Consider the following 21,560-nt stretch of genomic DNA (forward strand, 5'->3'; position numbering starts at 1 on the left):
CACCAGGACATTCCTGAGATGGCTGGGGTGTTACACCAGCCCTGGAAACTGGCTAGGAACAGACAGTGGGGCTGCACGTGGGGTAACCCCGCTCACCTTGGGCTTTGGGGCCCCTCCTGGAAGGACCACTGGGTCACTGGGGTGGGTGTGTGCATGAGGGTGGCCCTGCCTCTGAGCGATGGTAACCAGGGTCCCGCAGGCCAGCTTAGGGCCTGCTCTCAGCCCTGGGCTCCTGGTACCTCTGCTGGCCTCCCCCTCCCAAGCCCAAGTCATTCTGGGGTTGGGGGTGGGTGGGTAGAGCAGCTCTTTCTGTCTGTGAGATGTCCTGGGCCCAGCAGAGGTCGTGAGGGAGGCCATCTTCAGTCTGGCCTTGCTTGGGCCTGCTACTCCCCCACCCTCCCCCATCTGACTGATCAAGCCCTCTGTCCCTCAGCAAAGGATTCTGGGTATGGTCTGGCCCAAAGCAGGGCATGGACCAGATGACCTCTCTACTGGGGGCAAGTCCTCTTTTTAAGGGACCCTGGCCTGTCCCTAACGAAGCAACGAAACGTCCTTCCTTGGCTACTGTGGGAAGATGTGTACAATCCTAGGAATTCCTTAGAGGTCCCAGGAAGAGAGCATAAGGATTGGTCAGGCCTTAGGATTTGGCCCTTGGCTTCCTAAATCCTCCTTCCATCATACATTTCTCTGCTTGAGAACGTTCGGTTGAGTCCCTGTTTGGTCAGGTTCCAAGGCCTCAAGCACCTGCACCAACTGCTCTCTCTGCTGTTGGACACGTCCCTTCAGGACTCCAGGACTCCCCCATTCTCCGTGGCCTCCATTTCTTCTGAACCACTGCTTGCTTAGTTCTGCAGCCCTAATGCCATACCTTTGCTTTTCTCTCTGTGAAACAACAGGAGAACCTCAAAACTGGCCTACAGTGAAGTCCTCCAAATGCCCACGAAAGCCCTCAGGACTGGGATGGTGGGATGGTGGTCTGATTCATCTAGGACAATTTCACCAAGCAGGTGAAATTTGACAGGGTCGTGAAAGAGCAGGGAGACTGGGCAAGGGAGAGGTAAGGACACACGAGGTCTATGGGGCACACGGTCTTCTTTGAGATCTCTGTCTTCGTGGGAGCTGGGGAAACACAACCTAATCTCTATCCCTCCACCTGCAACTGCCGCCCCCAAATCACAGGAGGGACGTGTGGATGGTTCCCATCTTGTCTGTCAAGCTCCCCAGGTCTGTGCTTGCTTCCAGGTGTAACTGAGCTACTTAGTAAGGCCACTTCACACCTGTAGAGTGTTTTTTGGTCATTATACGACCTGGTTTATATTGTGACCCTCAGCAAAGCCTTGCAATGAAAGTCAAACCCGTATATGATCCCATGTTACAGTTGAAGAAATGGGAGCTGGAATTGAATCATTTTGGATGAACTCCAAGATGTTCTGCATGTGGAACCAAAGGCCTCTCGGGTGACAAGTGAATGAACTTGTTTGTCACCTGTTTTAACTCTCAGGACTTTTTTTCTGTTTATACTCTAGATCAGTGTTTATCAATCTTTTCCTGTAAAGGGCCAGATCGGATAAATTTAGGCTTCGAAGGTGGTAGGGTCCACATTGCAGCTACTCAACTCTGCTTTGTAACACAAACACAACCACAGCCAGTGAACAAATGAATGGGCGTGGCCATGTGCCAATAAAACTTTATTTGCAGAAACAGGCTGGAGGGCTGGACTTGGTCTGCAGCCCACAGTTTGCCCACCCCTGTCTAAGACCCTAACTGTGCTACGGATAATTGAGGCTGTCCTATAAGGGAGGCAGATGTTTCCGGGACGCCCTAGAGCCAGAAAGCACTTGCCACCTCCAGTCCCCCCTCCCTGCATTCTGCCCGCACCCCGAGACTGTGAGAACCTGGTCCAGACTCAGCCAGTCGCCTGCTTCCCAGGAACTTTCCTAGCTGTCCCCAACAAAACTCTTCATGCCCCAGATAATAATTTCTTGTAAAAATACTCCCAAACAACAAAAATAAAAATAGGCTGGCCTCACAGCACACACTGCCCACGGCCAATGGGCCTTGCTACCTGGTGGTCTCAGACAGGAAACCATGGATTGAAGAAGTCCTGGTCTCCTCCTTTATTGCATGGGCACCTATTTTTTTATTTTTAACATCTTTATTGGAGTATAATTGCCTTACAATGGTGTGTTAGTTTCTGCTTTATAACAAAGTGAATCAGTTATACATATACATATGTTCCCATATCTCTTCCCTCTTGCATCTCCCTCCCTCCCACCCTCCCTAGCCCACCCCTCTAGGTGGTCACAAAGCACCGAGCTGATCTCCCTGTGCTATGCGGCTGCTTCCCACTAGCTGTCTATTTTACATTTGGTAGTGTATATATGTCCATGCCACTCTCTCACCCTGTCACATCTTACCCCTCCCCCTCCCCATATCCTCAAGTCCATTCTCTAGTAGGTCTGTGTCTTTATTCCCGTCTTGCCACTAGGTTCTTCATGACCATTTTTTTCCCCCTTAGATTCCATATATATGTGTTAGCATATTGTATTTGTTTTTCTCTTTCTGACTTACTTCACTCTGTATGACAGACTCTAACTCCATCCACCTCACTACAAATACCACCTATTTTTATCCTGAGGGAGGGAGCACTGGGTGGTGGGAGGGTGGCCAGAGAGCAGAGGGGCTCTCCTAGGTGAGCACTGCTCAGAGCCGGGGCAGGATCTGGAGTCAGCAGGGGTTGGGGGGAGGCCCCTGGAAACCTTTCCGATTAGAAAAAAGGAAAAACATCTCTTCCTCTGTCAAAGGTGTCAGTAGGGGCTCCTCTCTCCCTCGCCCCACCCCCTCCTCCTCTCTTTCCATTTTTAGTGCCTACAGCAGTAGAGAAAAAAAAAAAAAAAAAAAAAGAAAGATGTCCATTTTCTTGTTCTTGCTTATTAAGGAAATGACATTCACCCCTAACTTGCTGTACGTGACTACAGTCACCTAGAATTAGAAAATGGTTTTCCATCACCTCTTCCTCCCCGTCACTCCTTACAAAGGAGCGCCAGGCTGCCTGAATTCCAATCCCACTCCCCCATTTGTAAGCTATGTGATTTGAGGCAGGTATTTGATCTCGGTTTTTTTGTCTGCAAGATGACGATAATAGTAGTACCTACACTCTACAGGGCAGTTACGAGAATTCAGAGATGATACATGCAGACACGTAGCTCAGATGGTACGCGATTTACGTGAGCCCCTGTGAAGAACTGTGGGGTGCTGGGGTGAGTCCCTCTGGGATAGGAGCGAGTCAGGGCTCATTTAATCATTCACCTAATATTTAATGAGCACCTATATGAGCCCGCATGGAACGTAACATTCCAGTGGAGAAGGCAGACCACAAAAATAAAGCATGTGTGTGATGATCACTATGGAGAAAAATTAAGTGGGGGTGGGCGGGAATGGGGAGTACGGAATGGGGTGTTCAAAAGGCTTTACTGAGAAGGTGACATCTGACCAGAGGCAGCATCGTCTGTAAAAGGAGATCAGTAACAGCACACCCTCCACAGGGACGAGGTGAGGATAAGTAAGATTAGAAAAAGAAAGCACCGTCACAGTTCCTGGAGCCTGGAAGGCACTCAGCCAGTGTTTGCACTGCGTTGCAGTCATTCATTGCTACATGATCATTACAGGGACATTAGGAGAATTGCATGTCCTGGTTCACTGAAAAGGCAGCGGCCCCCGCGTTTAAACTCAGTCCATCATGACTAAGACAACGCCTGGTCCACAGAAAGATGCCCAGTCAATCCTGGTGGACTCAGTTAATGAAGTCAGACTGGACCTCCCATGGGACCAAGACGGGACATGAAGCAGGATTTGGGGAAGAGGGCAGGCCTGGGGTTGTGAGGTGGGACTTAGTTTTCACATGATTTTGCTCTTTGGCATCTCAGGATATTTTAATAATCCTCATGCCTGTGAGTTAGCATATCCTGGAAGTTTCCAGAAGACTTGGCCACAGAGCTGGTATAGCTCTAGGGAATGATAAAGTCACTCCTTCCCATCTGGAGGGCTGGGAATTGGGCTTCCAGCCGCTTCAATCCACTGTGGGGCAGCCCCTTCCCACCAACCTTGAGTCCACACTGCAACAGCGCCACCTGCTGGAGGAACAAGGCTGCTCCCGCATCTGCCACCATTTTTATTCCTCCGAGCGCTCAGTGATTTTCATTCTGAAAGCTCATATGTCCCTCAGATTCCTGGCGCGTGGGGTGGGGTGTTTCTCACCCTGTCTTTATTCGGGGCCAAGCGGGAAAATGGGGTGCTTAACCCCAAGCCTCACTGTCCCCCTCCTTTAGCTGGTCTCCTGTCCTCACTCTGGGTCCCATGTGAAGAGAGAACTTGGGCACATCCATGAGGCCAGAAAGCCCACTCGACTTAGTCATGTTCTTTGTTCAGTGTGTGCGCCATGCCGACCTCACATCAGTGGGCCTACACATTATGTACTGCACTAAACTAGGTCAGTCACCAGAGGATTAGAGCAACGGACCTGACCAGGTCAGGGTGAGCTCATAATTAATTGCAGACAGACACAGAATTTAGTTTCAAAATTTCCTAACAGGAAAGCAAAATAAGTTGGGTTATGCAGTTCCCACTGTCAGACAAAAGAAGGTAGGCGAAATGTTTCTGACAGAGAATTCAAAGAAAAATTATCAAAATGTGTCCTTTCAGAAAGGCTTAGGCAAGACACGAGATAACTCAACAACAATGTCTTTCAACTGGGGTTTTGTTTAAAACACAGAAGCATCCAGGGCTGTGTGTGGAATAAAGAGGCAGTATTTCTGCAGGGCCCTGAGGAGACGCTGAGGAGAAACTGTTCAAGTTACCACACCTCAGGGGGAAGGAGCCCGGGGTGGTGTCTAGGCTGGAGGTCTTGGGCCAGAGGTGAGGAGAGGGGAGCGCAAGGGGAGCCCAGAACCCGTTCAGATTTGATTCCCTTGCCTTCACATCGAACTCAGTCAAGTTTATGGGGCTCCATCAATCCCCTCAGCACCGCCTACCAGCCCCTGTCCTTCCAACGGCAGAAGCCAGCACTCTGTAATTCTCCAAGCCCCACGCCAGCGGGTCTCTCCCCTGCAGGCCCAGGTGAAACCGTCTGGTGTGGGGAAGGCCACCAGCATGCCTCACTCCGTGGGCAAGCACCCTAGTTGTCTGTGCAGCTGATAGAGGCTGAATGGGTGTGTCCTCCTGGGAGCTGCCACGTGTCCCCAGGGGTCTGAGGACTGGGGGGGGGGGTCCCTGGAGGAATGTCAGGCCTGTGCATGGCAGGGGACACCTGGACCAAACAGGTACTTCCTTCACTTGTGCGGCTGCCTGCTTCACTGCCTCATCTTCTCCCTTGTTCTGGGGAGAAGGCCTGAGCCTGGAGGGCCTGCGTCATTTTGGGGACAATGTTAAGCATCATATTTGCAATGTTGAGCACCAACAAGGCAAGGACACCTTTGGCTGCTGGGGACAAGGGACCTCTCATTGCAAATGTGACTGCGGAGTCTCCAGAGCGGTGCGCTAGTGCCCTCTAGTGGGAGCAGATCACGGCGCAGCCATCCGTCCCTCTGCACCTGCCATACCTGACCCTGGGGCCACACTGGGAGCAGGATTACAAATGATGGGGGCTGGAATGCCCACATCACTGCCAATACGGCAGGCTGGCCAATCCCCTTCCACGGTTCACAACAGAGGTGCCAAAAATGCAGGCGGGACCCCCAGGACTCCATTCTAAGCCCAGTTGTATAGGTGTCAGCTTCTGCCCTGCCCTGTGGCTTCACTGCCTGAAACCATGATGGATGTCCTCCTGAACCCATGTCACCACGTTCAGAGACTCCAGCTGCCCTTCCCAATCAGAGCTCTTGGGGAGCAAAGCTAGCTTCAGCTCACCTGAGGCTGCTGAGTTTGGGGGTGCTGAAATCTGGCTGCTGGCTGTCACCCAGCCCATCTCACTCGCTCTTCCGCCTCAACTCTCACTACAGGGAGGCAGACCTTGGGGAGAGTCAACATCACCAGCATCAGCCTTTACTAACCAACTAAACGCCTCTTATGGGTGGAGAACTGTGCCTGGCGGATGTGGGTACCTACTGTCTGCCCTGCTGCCTCAGGTTCTTGGGTGGCTCCAGGGGCCTGAGTCCCAGCAGTGGGGGTTCCTGGATTCATTGCCCACTGTGCAAATACAACCAGATGGGACCACCAGGGATCGAGTCCTTGGCTTTGGCTGGAGGGGGGCGTGGACAGGTACCCAGGCATCAGCAGCTGATCTCTGACTGAGGCACTCCCACCGAGGACCACTCACTGTGACATGTGCCCCATGTGTGACTCCCAGTGAGAGACAAGCTAGAGTTCCCAGAGATCTACAACAGGCATTAAGTTGGGGGGCCACTGGGGGCCTCGGCTCCTGACTCAGCCATTCTTTCAAGCCCCAGGCTGCAGACACTGCACGGCACTGGAGAGGCAGATGGAGCATGCAGGGAGGGGACCAGACTTCCCTCTACGGGGACACTGACCTGGGCAAGGCACCAGCGTTCGCTCAGGCATTGATAGCTGCAACTCTGCGCTACTGTCATCAGAGCACATGTCTCATTTATCTTCTAGACTGTGCCCCTCCTGGCAACTGTATCTCATGCAATTCTCTCTCTTTCTCTAAAAGGCTGGTGCAAAGCCCTTGTCCATGAAGAAGAGTCAGGCGAACAAGTGAAGGAAAGAGGAAATCGGGGCAGAAGCGCCATTGCTGACCCGACTGCCTCTTTCTCCGCCAGCCCCTTTGCCCTTGGATGGGGTCATGGGACTAGTTGTGTCCAATGGGCTAAGTACAAGTGATACTTCTGGGCCAAAGCATTTGAGACCCAGATCATGACCCTCCAGCTCTCTCTTTGGCCCTGCCAGGGCCACCTGGGTGCTGTGGGTTGAGATAGTACGGTCACAGAATGGAATCCAACTGGACCTTTGAGCCCCCACTTTGGAAAGGAGATGCCCTGGAGGGTAGCTGGACCCTCAGCAGAAATCTCAGTAAGTAACAAATAATATCCTGTGTGTGAGGCCTCTGAGATTTGGGGGTTTGTTTAATATCATGCCATGGCCTATAGTATCTGAACACAGCAGATGATTGAAAAATTCTGTCTTGTTTTTAAAAAAAAAAAAAAGACATACGCCCCGGTTATCACACCAACAAGAGCATAACCAGGTTCACATTAAAGTTCTGCTGGGAAATGATGGGAGAAACTCATAGGCAGAAGGATGGACTGAACGTCAAGACAAATATCTGCCCCTCTTCTTCTGGGTGAAAGAAATGGAGGGCAGGTGGGCAATGAGCTTCAGGCCAACCTTCTCCCTGCATCCTCCTATTTTTGTTCCTTCCTGCCTCCAGGTGGGGAGGGGAGGTTCTAGGTTTCTTTCTTCTCCTCAAAGCCTGACTTCTGTCTAAGACAGTCTCTAGGAAGCCCACTCATCTCTGCTCAGGCCCTTGACGGCTGTGGATGGGCTGGGGTCCCCAGACTATGGGTGGGGCTTCCCTCCCATTCAGCAGTCTTCAGTTGGGTGCATGCTGTCTCCCAGATGTATTTGGAAATGGGAGGTGTTTTTGGTGGTCACCATGACTGCCCTCTCCCCAGTGACTGGCATTCAGTGGTTGAAACTGGGAACACTAAATACCTGTACGTATTGGACAGGTCCACACAATCAAGATCTGTCCCACCCCAAATGCCAATAGCTAGGCTAGCTGACCCTGAGGCCCCAAGGCCAAATAACGGAACCAACCAGCCCTGTCTAGGAGAACACTAGGAAAATTCAGAAAACAATCACCCTGATGTGCTCTCTCACCAGACCTCAAATTCTACCACCAGAGATATATGTTTTGGGATCAGGAGGCCTGTTGGCCTTGTCCTAATGGTACCATATGAAATGCAAACACCCCAAAGAGACGTCAAGCCCTGAGCATGATCAACTACACATTTTCAACTCTTATGGATAATTTTGATAAACCTGCAGATATTCTGTGATGCTTTAACAAACACAGATTCCTGGGTACAATCAGTGGGTGTGGTGCCCCGCCTCCAGGATGGCCCCCAATGACCTCTCCTCCTGATATTCACACCTTTGTATAGTTCCTTCTACATTGTACCAGGGTTGGTCTGTGCAATCAACGTATAGCTTGGGGCAGAGTGAGAGTATGTCACTTCTGAGATTAGGTTAGAAAAGATTAGGACTTCTGTGTTGGACGCTCTCCACTCTCTCACCCATGATATGTCTATGTCTGTCTATCTGTCTCTCTTCCTTCCTCTCTCCTTTTGGAGGAAGCCAGCTGCCATGATGTGACACTCAAGCGGCTTATGGAGAGGCTCATGTGAATGAAGCTTTCTGCCAGCGGCCAGGGTAGAACTGAGTCCCCTGCCCTCTGCCGTGGGAGGGAGCCACCACGGAAGTGGGTCCTCCAGCCCCGGTCCAGCCTTCAGATGACTGCGGCCCCAAATGACACCTTGATCACAGCTTTGTGAGAAACCCTGAGCCAGAACCACCTGGCTAAGATGCTCTCAGATTCCTGACCCTCAAAAACTGTGTGTGATAACAAATGTTTATTGTTTTAGGCTGCTAAATCTTGAGCAACTTATTCCACAGCAATAGATAACTAATACAGTGGATCTAGGGTAAGACCCAGAAAGCTGTAGATCTGCTCAGGGACTTGTCTGTTGGTAGTTTTCCGAGGGCAAAGCTGGTTCAAAGTGTTGGTGTGTGTGAGTATCAAAGCCTGTCCGCTGTGTGGATCCTGACGGGGAATGGAGACCAGAGGTGAAGCCTTGCACTCCCGGCACCTCTAAGAGCCGATGTCTCACACAGTCCCTAGAGACCAAGAATGCTTCTGATGGATTTTTCCTGAGAGAGAGAAAACCCTAGAATATGAAACCTGAGTGGGACCTTGGTCGGATGATTTTCAAAATCTGTTTAGTAGTGGAACCATGTCTTCAAATGAAACCGTTTGTAGAAGACTGGTTTAGAGACACGGGCTGAGCTGTCTGGGCCAACCTGAGTGGGGGTCCCCTCGAGCCTGCTTCTCCAGCCACCCCACTCCCCACCCCAGGAGCGCCCCTGAGATGCCTCTGGAAAATCCCAGAGCTTTACAATTTGCAAACCTCTAATCTAGTTCAACTGTGTCATTTTACTGATGAGTAAACCAAGGCCCACAGAAGGGAGGTCACTGGCACGTCTGTGGCAGACGCCTATCCTTTGATTCTCGTGACCTCTGATGCAATCTTTCTGCGCTCCTTGGGATGCCACTCAGGACAAATGCACAAGGTGGAGATGGGGTATAGGAAATTGCTCCCTCTCCCACCTCCTAACAAAGTGGGGAGCCCCAGAGCCTGTCCACCAGCAGAGGGAGCACCTCCTATGTGCCAGGCAGTGTTTTCAGTGCTTCACGTGAATTCATGTGCTCAATCTTCCAGACAATCCTAGGACGTAGATACTGTTATTATCCTATTTTACACAGGAGGAAACAGGCAGAGCAAGGTAAGTAACTAGTCCGACTCCTTGGCTAGTCAGTGGCACGGCCAGGATGCCATGGTGTCCAGACACCAAGCCCTTAACCCCTGCACTCCGCTGCCTCCCCCAGGTAAGGGCCTGGCTCCCTCTCCCTTCCAGTGGGAGTGAAAGGCCCTCTGCTGTGCTCCCCAAGGAGCTGGGAGGCAGTCACCCAACAGGAGAGGTGGTCACACCTGTAACTTCTCCGGCCAGGATGCCCCAGGCTTCTGGCTCAAAGGCCACTGAGGGGTCAACACCTCTCCTAGGGCAGGGGGCTCCTCACCTAGGTCAGTGTCTCTCAAATGTACTTTTTCTATCAATAACGAACACTGTAGGCATTTAGGAATGGAGTGATAAGGTGGCATTTTCTGAGTACTTTACCTTTTGACTTTTGCGCCAGGGCTAGCTTTATATTAGCTGTGAGAATTTAGTACAGATCCAGGCCAGAGGGTATTTCATTAGCCGATACTCTGTGCCTTTGACCTACACATCATGGCCTAGACCCTATTGATTATTTTTCTCTCAAGCATAGGAAAGTTGCAAGAACAGTGCAAAGAGCCCCTCCCCCAACCCCCGTCCCCCTCACTCAGGCTTCTCTCTCCCTCTGTGGATCTACACACTCATTATCATTCATCTTCTTCTAAACGATTTGAGGACACGCTTGCAGACATAAGGCCACATATCCCACAAATATTCTAGCGTGTGTTTCTCAACAACAAGGACACTCACCTACCTAACCATCATATAGCCCCCTAAATCAGGACACTTCTAGCCAGGAAACACTACTGCCACAGATCCCAATTCACATTCTCCCACTGTCCAACAAGGTCTCTATTTCTTTCTGGTCTGGATCTCAAAAAGGAATACATATTGCATTTAGTTGTCTGCCTCTTCAATCCCCTTTCAATCTGGAAGATTCCTCAGTCTTTCATGTCCAAGCAGTTTTAGAAGATGGCCTTTCCATTTGGTTCCTCATGACCAGATGCAGGCTGTGCTTTCTTGGCAGGAAAACCCCAGAAATGATACTGGGCTTTCTCCATGCAGCACATCAGGGGCACATGGTGTCCACTCATCCCACACTAATGATGTTAACCCTGATCACCTGGTCAGGTTGGAGCCTGCCAGGTTTCTCCACCATAAAGTCACCACACTTTCCCTTATAATGAAGTGAGCCCTACATGTGCCCCAGCCTGGTGCTTGGTGAGTTTCCAGTCTGCAAGGCAGGGAGGAGTCCAAACAGAGCCCGGTGGTCTCAATGAGTTAAGGGGACAGAGTTCAAAATTCAGGGAGTCCAAGGCCACTAGAATTTGGAAGGCAGAGTACCAGAGAGGAGAAAGCTGCACACAGAGAGAAATCCAGAAATTGCAGGCCCATGAGTTTTTGGCTGAGCACCAATTTGTGCATGTATGTGAGGAAACTTCCAGGGCTGGTGAAAAGCTACCTGCAACAAATTGATGGAGTAATCCCCTAAGATCACACATGGCTGGAAATAGTTTGTATTCCCAGCTGACATGGTGGAAATACCTCCTAGGACATAAAGCACTGAGTGGCAACTTCAGAAGGCTACTGACCCAGTAGTGGAGCAAACTTTGCTCTAAAGGCTTCCCACCTAACAAAGCTTAAAAAGCAAGCCTTGAAAGGATCAAACTCTTGAAGTAACTTAACTGTGCTCTGGAATAAAGTTCAAAATATTTTAATTAATAATAATAATATCCAACACCCTAAAATTCCTAATATCTTGCATCTAATATAAAATTACCAAGCATGCAAGGAAAAACACAACCCATACCCAAGAGAAAAATCAGTTAACAGAAACAGACTGTGAAATGACATGGATGACAGAATTAGTAGAGAAGGACATTAAAACAGTTACTATAAAATATTCCATATGCTCAAGATAGGAGAAAGCATGAGCATGAAGAGGAGAGAAATACCAAAAAAAAAAAAAAATCCATAACTGAACTTCTAGAGATGAACAATATAATATCTGAAATGAAAAATATACAGGACAGGATTAACAGTAGATTAGACACTGCAAGAAAAGATTAGTGAACTTGAAGACATAGCAATAGAAACTATCCAAAATGAAACACAGAAAAAAAGACTAAAAAAAAAAGCAGAGCTTTGGTGAACCATGGGAAAATATGAAGAAGCACAGCGTGCATATAATTGGAATTGCAGGGGATGGGTTCTGGGGGAGGTGAGGAAGGTAATGGCTGAAATTTTTCCAAATTTGATATAAACCTACACTATAAACCTACAGATGCAAGAAGCTCAATAAACTCCAAGTGGAACAAACACAAGGAAAAACCAGCCCAAGTCACATCCCAATCAGATTGCTGAGGCCTTGACTGTTCATTCTACTGCCTCCCATTAATGGGCCCAAGGCATAAACACTCAACCAAAAAGTGGGTAAGTCCTGCAGGGAGCTGGAAGAGAAGAATGGATGCAGCTGACATAGCCAGACAGACTGGGAAGAGAGAGGAAAGCGTGATGTGGTGAGTGCAGTGCGTGGCAGGTCACGCGGGGCAGGCTCGGTCACGGAGGAGGGTTTGCTGCTCCCCTCCTCTGCAGGAGGCCGAGCCTCATTCCCGGAAGCAGCTATACTCCTACGGCTTCTCCCCAAAGCCCAGCACCAGAAGCATCTAGGGACCTACATTTGCTGTCTCTTTGCTGTGTAAATCCTCTTGTCCTGGAGCCCGGCCCGATTCAGGGAAAGGAGTCCAATCAATGACAAAACCAGCAAGCACAGCAGACACCCGGAGGCTGGCGGGACAACTCCACTTTTCAAAGGCCTAAAAATAGCCCTGACCACATTTGAAACCATGACAGCCCTGCCAGTCCCACCGGAACACGCTGCAGGTTGCCTCACCTCAGACGTTTCAGGTCAAGGGACAAAAACTTCCCAGTTTGCTGAGTTGCCAGTGCATGGGCCATTTCATCCACGTCAGGTCTGCCACAAGCACCTGTGGCACAGCTGAGCACAGGCTGTCACACACACATCACAGTGGACACCCTGCACCAAGGCAGGTACCCACCCCGGCCCACCTGCCACTGCAGTACATCCAGCTATACCCTGCAGGAACAAGGGCCCAGTGGGAGAGTTTAGGCCCTGACCAGGCCGAGGGCAGGGGGAGGGGTGCTGTTGGAGACTCTGCCCCTGCACCTACCTGCCAGGCCGGGAGGACCTTCTCGATGTCATTCAGGTTGATTCCATCCCCATCTTCCAGCTTCCCTTTTCCACACCTGCACCAGAAAAGACATAACAACATTGAAAGGACAGCTCATTCATGCATCCTGTCCAGGCCCAGCAAGCAGGAAGAGCAGGGGTGGTCAGGAGACACCAGGTCCTACTCTCCCTCAAGGCCGAAGAATCAGCCTGTCCCACCTGGGGGAAATGGCCCTGGAGAAGTGCCCTCCTCCCTCAGGCCTGCAACACAGGCCCTTCCTTGAGGACAAAGGACTCTGTGCAGGCAGGAATGTGGGACCTGGGGTGGGGCAGAGGCACTAACAAGGCATCCAACCCCTAGGGAGGTGAAGGATACCAGAGTTCCCCTTGACCTTTCCAGGCAAAGAAGTTAAGCTCCTTGCCAAGGAACGCCCCAAAGCATATCACAGATCCTGCAAAAACCCATCATTTTGCCCGGTTACACCAAGGGGAAAGCAAATGAACAGAGAGATCGAGCAACTTTCTCAAGGTCACACAGGCCCCCAATAGGGCTTCCTCCCTCCCGGGCCTGACTTTGCCAGTCCAGCAAGCCCGCTCAGATACCGATGCTTTGTCTTCATGTCCTCTGTGGGCGGGCACACCTTCAGACCAGAGGTGCTGACCCCAATTCACTGGCAGAGGCCCACATCTTCCACATATTTGAGGGTGCAGACTCTGGAACTGCAGGGCTTGGAACCCCAGTGGCATCACCTACTAACTGGGTGACCCTGCTCAAGTCACTTTCCCTCTCTGTAACTCAGTTTCCTCATTTGTAAAATGGGGATAATTACTAGTGCCTAACATCACACGGTTAGATTAAATTAGTTAATGTATTGAAGTGCTTAGACCTGTGCCCAGCATACAGTAAACGCTATAATAAAGGTATATGCAGAAAATATATTATCATGGTAAATACAGGCAATAATTCAGTAAAATTATAACAAAACAAACAATAAGGTAAATATATTAGTGCTACTAGGACTGTTATATTTACTGTCGTTGTTGTTATTGTTATTGGGGCAGAGCAGCAGTGCAGTGACTGATTAATAGCATAGATTCTAGAGCCAACACAGCCTCATGCAGGTTACTCAGTTTTTCTGGGCCTCTAGATTCCTCATCTGTTGAAGTGAAGATAATAACAGCTCTTACCTCCCTAAGCTGTGGTGACTTTTAGATAATACAGGCAAGCGGTTAGAACCGGGATTGGTGTATGCACAGTGCACAGTATGTATTAGTTACTATTACTATTATGTATTGTGATTATTATTGGCCCAGGTATGGTGAGGGCTACCTGATGATGGGTTGGTGGCAGCATTTTCCAGTTCCAGAGTTAATGCAAATCTCAAATTTCAGAGTAATTAGTTCATTTGATCAAATATTTGCCAAGCCTCTCTTGTGTTTTTGGACCTGTCAACTTTTCCTGGAGTCATGGAAAATAAATCCCACGCGGTTCCTGCCCTCAGATGGCTCACAGCTCTTAGCCAAGGAGTCCTAAGCTCGTCTACAGGGCAGTGAACCTGAGCACCAGTAGGGGGCAGCATGAGATAAGTGCTATGAAAGTCCCGTGGACAGAGGCACCCTGAAACTCCAAGGAAGAGAAACAGGGTGGCTACAAAACCCAGCACAGCTTGGGGGAAGGGGTGGGGGATAGGATCTACACCCCGTTCAACACACGCTTGTGTCCCTGGGGGCTCCGGCTTGGGCTGGGCCCTCCGTGTCACAGCACGGTGGCAGTGCTCGGTGGCGAGGTGGCACGTGCTCGGTGGCAAGCGAGGACGCGGCAGGACCCAGAGGAGCAGCATCTAGAATAGCCCGGGGCAGAGGGAGGGGAGGTGGGATGTGAGATGGTCCAGCAGAGAATCTTGGAGAGCATCCCAGGCAGAGGGCAGCAGGGCAAAGACCTGGAGCTAAGCGCAAGCGTGTTGCCAGCAAGGAGGGCAGGGTTCTTGCGGCTGAAGAGGGGTGGGAGGAGGGGGCCGGGGGCAAGATGGCGCTGGAAGGCCAGGGGTGGGAGCACAGCTTGGGTTCTGGCCAGTGGAGATGGGGTGGGAGGGGTGTAAGGGGACTTCTTGCCTCTTCAGCCTCCACCCTGGTGGTGATGTGCAGGGCTGCAGAGGAGGTGGAGAGAGGTCTGGAAACATCCAGCTGCCTTTCAACTAACAAATCTGCCTGGTAGAGACAGGCTGGCCTGTGAAGACACCGACTGCTCACAGTCATCTGTGTTCCCTGCGTGCCCTGGCAGTGGGGGAGGAGGGAACTGGGGCCCCTGGGGCTGACACCCCTCCCCCAGGTCACGTGAACATGTAACACACCTCTGGCTCCAACCACCCTCGGGCACCAGCCTAGCACATCATGGCACAGCCTTTCAGTCTCACCTCATAAGCCCCTGGGGTCGCCAAGGAGGGCTGCTGTCCCCCTAGGCCCGCCCTGTCGGGGGCTCAGAACTCCCTGGAGGGACGGCAGGCAGGTTCCAAGGGCAGAAGGTTGCTACAGACCAGCTGAGTCGCTGCTGCCAACAGGGTTTCCAAGGTAACAGCCTCCTCTGATTTCTGTCCCTCCGTGGAAACACGGGCTGTGGGAAACCTTGGCAACCGAGTGGTACCCTACTTCCAAGGGCTGCTGCCGTGGCTGGGCATGTGGAGTCCATCCCCAGAAAGGCCGGACTCCAAGGGTGACACAGTTCTTGGCTTAGCCACAAGGTGGCCACAGGACGCTGCACCCAAACTCCCCAGGAACCCAGGAGAGATGGGATTTGGTCAGAGAGCCAGGTGTCTATGGGAGACCCCGGGGGACTGTCAGCAAATCTGGCCGGCTCCTCTGAGTGAGTGAGCCTGGTGGTGAGCAGGTGTGGCCAGTTCCTCCGGCTCCAGGAGGGACAAGGGCCCTCAGCACAAGGGGAATCCTTCCCTGGATAGTCATTTGTCGCTACTGCCACATTGTATTCTGTTGGGACGTTAATTTGTGTGAACTGGTGCAGATGCCTTCGGAAAGCCTGACTTCATTACTCGCTCCCCAACGGACACCTTCAGTCCATGAGGCAGTGTCATCACTTCTGTCCTTTGGGCCTCAGTTTCCTCACTGGTTTTGCCATCCATGTGCCCCCAGGGGACAAAGGAGAGATGGGCGCTTCCCAGGGAAATGCCACCTCTCTCTCCAGAAGGCTTCCGCAGACAGTTCATCCCCCAACGGTGCTCACTTCTCTACCCCTGCCCCCCGCATTCACTTTATGTAACTGCACACCTGGCCCTTATTTTATACCGTGTACTCTCTGAATGTGTATGCATGGTCTCAATCATGAATGGGTTCATGTCTCTTTTTAACAGTAGAGTGAATAGAAATAATGCTTCTGGGCATCATTCTGGGACCGTATTGTATACAGTGTGTGTGTGTGTGTGTTCCTCACCATTTGGGGACCCAGCAGGACTCGTGACTGGGCTTCAGAAGTGCAAAATGCTCCTCCCTTTCCCATGGCACACCGCAAGCTCCAACTGGCTCCCACCACAGGGCAGATGGGGAGCATCGCTTCTGCAGAAAACCAGCTCCTGAACTTGACCTGCTGAGCAAAGGTCAGCTTTCCTAAACTCAGAAGTGCGGAGGGCACAGCCCTGCGCAGCCAAGCAGCTCAGGGGGAAAACGGCCCCAGTGCTGCTGAGTGAGAGGGTTGAGGGTACGGTGAGCGGGTGGATGGGTGTGAGGCAGGGCCAAGGGAGCCCCGTGGTTGCGACTCTGCTTTGCACTATCTCCTCCTAACAGGATGCCTCCACGTTCAAGGGCAACTCCTCTCTCTACTCGAAAAAACCAACCCAAGAACTTGGACAGAACCCTCACAGGTAGGGGCAGGACAGTGGAAAAAGGAGGTGTGGGGAGAAGATGGGGTCTCCTGGGAAAGTCTGATATGAGTGATGGGCCCCTGCCCCCCAAAATATACATGTGCACATAATTTTACATGAAATTTTAAGGGGATTAAGCCAATTCAAGGATACTCTTGCATCCTTGAGCCTGAGCACTGGATGGCGTCAGAAGGGCTCAAATCACAGGTCTGCCACTTGGGCAGGTTACTGTGCCTCTCTGAGCTTTGTTTCTCTCATCTCTGAAATAAGGATGCGAGCCTCTCCCTCCCAGGTTGTCACGCTTACATTGCAGTGAAACCACTGCAATGGTTTCAAGAGGACGGTGACCACTGGGTGTGAGTGGGTTGGGCAGAGTTACAGCGGGACAGGTGAGATGCAGGAATGTAGCCCATAATATCAGCTACATTTTAGCTTGAAGTGACAGGGAGACAAGGGTGGGCAGGGAAGGACTGGAAGGAAAAATAAAAGCCATGAGTATAATTAAAAGAAAAGAATGGAAAATAGCGAGTGCTGGGAGGATGTGGAAAAATCGGATCCGCTGTGTATTGCTGTTGGGAATGTAAAATATTCAGCTGCTGTGGAAAACAGTTTAGCTGTTCCTCATAAAGTTAAAACATAGAACTGCCATGTGGGATATTGTGATCTATACTAAGATATATCTGATCTTCACCTCCAGTCTTGGCAAAGAGCTCCTAAAATCTTTGGAATTACCTAAGTGGAGAGTGATCAAGGTGTCTTTTGTTATGTTAATGAGGTGAAATTTGGAAAGGCCCTAGGTCACCTGAGGATCAGAGCTGGTTGCCAGGGGAACCAACCCTGTGGTAGAAGGATAAGAACTTTTATCCCCAACCTCAGATTTCCAGGGAGGGGAGAGGGGCTAGAGATTGAATCAATCAACAATAACCAACGATTTAATCAATTATGCCTATGTAGTGAGGCCTGTCTAAAAACCCGAAAGGACGGGGTTTGGCGAGCTTCTGGGTTGGTGAACACGTGGAGATTCAGGGAGAATGGTGCACCCAGAGAGAGCATGGAAATTCTGCACCTCTTTCCCCATAGTGTGTCCTACGCATCTCTTCCATCTGGCTGTTCTTGAGTTATATCCTTACATGATAAACTGGTAATCAAGTAAGTAAAATATTTTCCTGACTTCTGTGACCTGCTCAAGCAAATTAATCAAACTCCAGGAGAGGTTGTGGGAACCTCTGATTTACAGCCAGTTGATCAGAAACACAAGTAGCAACCTGGACTTCTACTGATATCTGGTGCTGTATCCAGGGAGACAGTGTCAGAATTAAATTGAATTACAGGACACCCAGCTAGTGTTGAAGAATTGCTTGTGGATTTTGGGGAAAAAATACACACACATCAGAACTGGTGTCAGAAATTAGCCATGTGACCCAACAATTCCACTCCCAGTCAAAGACCCCGAAAGAGTTGAAAACAGAGACTCAAACAAATACTTATACGTGAATGTTCATAATAGCATTATTCACGGTAGCCAAAGGATGGGAACAACGCAAATATTCATCAGCAGATAGATGGGTAAACAATGGAATGTTATTCAGCTATGAAAAGGATTGAAGTACTGATATAAGCTACAGCGTGGATGAGCCTCAAAAATATTATGCCGAGTGAAAGAGGCCCAACACAAAGACCACATATGATTCCATATATACATACATACATATATATGTATATATATGGAATTCCATACATATATATATATATCTCCAGATATCTATATCTATCTATCTATATAGAGATAGATAGATAGATACAGATAGATATCTCCAGAATAGATAAATTCATAGAAACAGAAAGCAAATTGGTGGTTGCCAGGGGGTAGAGGTGCGGGGAAATGGGAATAACTGCTTAATGGGTATGGGTTTTATACTGGGGTGTTGAAAATGTTTTGGAACTAGATAGATGTGGTGGTTATGCAACATTATAAATGTACTAAATGCCACAGAGTTGAATACCTTAAAATGGTTAATTTTATGTTATGTGAATTCTACCTCAGTAAAAATTGTCTTAAAAGGAAGGAAGGAAGGGAGGGAGGGAGGGAGGAAGAAAGGAAGGAAGGGAGAAAAGGAATCATCTGTCTCACACCCCTGTGTGTGGCTGGAGTCACATTCCTGTCTGGAGGTCAGCCCAGACCCTGACACCATCTCTAAAAGGGAAGGTAAACACTGATGCATGAACTAAGCAAAGAGTGAGACGACCGAGTAAAAGCAACCACTACCCCAGTGGTTCTTAAAGTGGGGCCCCCAGACCAGCAGCATCAGCGGTTCCTGAGAACTTGTGAAAAATGCCAGTTCTCAGGCCCCACCCCAGACCTCCTGAATCAGAGACTCTGGGATCGACCCAGCGATCCCTGTTCTTATCAAGGTGAGACCCACTGCTCTAGACTATTGGCAAGCAGGGCCACTGTGAGTGGTCCGGAAGGGGAGCAGGCAGTGTGGCTAGAGGGGGCTGGGCAGCGAAGGGTGGAGGGATTCTGGAGAGAGGCCAGTGAACCTGCAGATCTGAGCCATTGAGCCTCTGGACATCAGCCTGCCCAAGGAAAGGACCCTCTCTGCCCCGGCATAGCCACAGCTGTCCCTCACCTCACCAGCCCCTATGTGAGAGTCCCCCCGCTGCCCCTTACCCTTCACGGTCGATGTGTGGCAGGGGCTGCTTGGGCGTGTGTCGGAGCTTCCGGTGGAACTGGGTGAAGTCCAGCTTTTCAGGCTGCAGGTCCCAGGTGGCACCACTAGAGGGCGAGGGAGGGTGAGAAATGTGACAAGCCCAGTTACTGATGGGGATGAGACACCCCAGCACACCCCAGGCAGGGAATCTCAGAAAGAGGTGGGCAGGAAGAAGGAGTGCTCACTGGCCACAGGCAGGGGTCAGGCAGGGACCCTCACTCAGAATGGAGCCTGAAATGTCAGCTCTGTGCTCACAGACAACAGGGCAAGTGCCTGCCTGTGTAGCCTTCCCCTCTCTTCAACCCTGCTGTATGATAATAGATGCCTATAAAACACAAGTGTGGGCCTGATGCTCACTCTACAGTGGTCCGCCTGAAACACTGGAAAGCCTGGGGAGAGTGTGTCAGTTGGGGAAGCAGGAGGCCAGGTCCCCCAAGTACCAGTCTCAGGAGACCCATGGCACTTCCATGCTGGGCAAGCCTGAGCCAGAACCAGGGTGAGCCTGGAGCACAGCCAGAGTTGGCCAGCTCCAGGGCCGGGGCAGAGCTGAGCTAAAGGGCCACCACCATCCATGGTCTGAGGCCATCACTCTCCAAAGGAGTGGACACCATGACAGGAGAGCCCATCAGCAAACCCTTCAGGGGCACCATCCCCACGTCCTGAGGAAGCCTGGCCAATACCTGCCCTTCCAACTTGGCCCGTCAGGAAGCTTCTAGAGTCTGAAGCACTGACAATTCTTCCTTTTCTCTGGACCCCTCTCTGCACCCCCCAGCCCCCGCCTTCCATAACCTCTGGCGGGAGGGGTGGGGTGTGCAGCCGCAGCTGTCCGTCCTCAGCTCTAACACAGCCTGCCTAACATCCGCCACGTGCCGTTCCCCTGCCGCCATTTTCCTTCCTCCTTTCTCTGACCTCCTTCCTCCAGCCTCATCCTTTCTACTTCACCCTCCTGTCTTTCTCTCCACTTCTTGATCAATGAACTCTCAACAATAACTCAGTCCCCAAAGGCCCCTCAGGGTATAAGGACCAGTAAGCTGGGGTCCCAGCCGGAGCCACACACCACAACAAGAGGAAGAGGAGCTCACCTGAAGGAATCAAAGGTGTTGGCAGCCCAGATATCTGTGCCCAGCATGTCCAGAGAGGTGTCTTTGCTGCCATTCTGGAAGAGATGGAGGATCAAAGGGGTGGCATTATTTGCCTGGCCAGGACATGGAACAAGTGGGTGGAAGGCCCAATCCCAGAGAGGGTTGCAGAGGGCCCCCTTCCCCACCATCCCCCTCGGTTGGTCATCCTGGGCAGCTTGGAGGCTGGAGTGAGCCACTGGAGTGAGTGTCCTGGCTGGTGTACCCAGTACGAGTCAGGGGGACCCCTGGCCTCCCCCAGGCTTGGGCCCTCAATTTGCTGGTGTTTGACAGAGCTGTGTGGTCAGGTACAGGGCAGCCAGGGCTCTGCTGCTCCAGCCGGTGGCTCTCTCCTCAAAGCCTCTATACTAGTGAGCTGCCATCACCACTGCCAGCCTGATGGCAGCGGCTTCTCCCCAGGCAGGGGCTCTGCAGAGCCAGGCACACTGGAAGGTCTGTGTTGGGAGGTTGACTTCCTTCGGAGTTAAGCCCCACACCCCGAAATCAGGTGGCACCAAGAAGCCCCCCATTGACCAACAACTCCAGCGATGGAATTTCTCTAAGTCAAATAGCTCCAGTCTTCGTCCTTTGTTGTTTCCTACATGATTCATTCCATAGACAGAAAATGCTCTACTTGACCCAGCTTCTATGATCTGGCTTCTTTGCCCTTGGCTGATGATCTCTGCAACAAGTTCTCCAGATCCCTATCTTCACTCCTGATGCCACCCATCCCTCACTGTAACTGAGCAGGACCCTATGGGGCCTTCCCAGAACAGATCCTACCCCCTCCCATGTCCTCTACCTGAAGGAAAACTTCAGCCTCCTAGGCCTTCCCCAAGTTCCAAAGAGTAAATGTAATCAGAGAAGTGAGAAAATACAGAAACAAAGGAAAACAGACAAGCAAGACAAAAATAATAATAGTTTAGCCATTAAACAAAGGCAAGGACATTTAGTTCCTCCTCAAGGGCTATAGATAATATTCTGAGCCAGGTCCTTTGAGCTGTTTTGCAGATACTGAAACCCCCACCAGGTGGAAGAAGTTAACTGCATGCTGACCACAAGCACATAGACCCCAGATGGGGTGGAACCAGAGGTTGGTAATGTTGACTCTTAATTACCTCACCACCAACTAATCAGAAGAATGCCCATGAGCTGATCACAC

The 21,560-nt window shown here is 50.8% G+C and overlaps 1 protein-coding gene across 12 annotated transcripts in view; it reads right to left on the reverse strand.

The window, feature by feature from the left end:
• The window catches only part of CTIF (cap binding complex dependent translation initiation factor), a 303,940-nt gene that overhangs the window by 174,977 nt on the left and 107,403 nt on the right, over positions 1-21,560 (reverse strand). For all 12 annotated transcript variants that reach the window (XM_082416537.1, XM_082416530.1, XM_082416534.1 and 9 more), the window contains 3 exons: positions 20,363-20,436; positions 19,241-19,345; positions 12,702-12,777 (listed from right to left, as the gene is read on the reverse strand). In XM_082416537.1, the coding sequence (XP_082272663.1) occupies positions 12,702-12,777; positions 19,241-19,345; positions 20,363-20,436 (255 nt within the window). The remainder of the gene's footprint in view (positions 1-12,701; positions 12,778-19,240; positions 19,346-20,362; positions 20,437-21,560) is intronic.

Source organism: Balaenoptera physalus, assembly GCF_965194825.1.
Source record: "Balaenoptera physalus genome assembly, chromosome: 12".
NCBI classification, from domain to species: domain Eukaryota; kingdom Metazoa; phylum Chordata; class Mammalia; order Artiodactyla; family Balaenopteridae; genus Balaenoptera; species Balaenoptera physalus.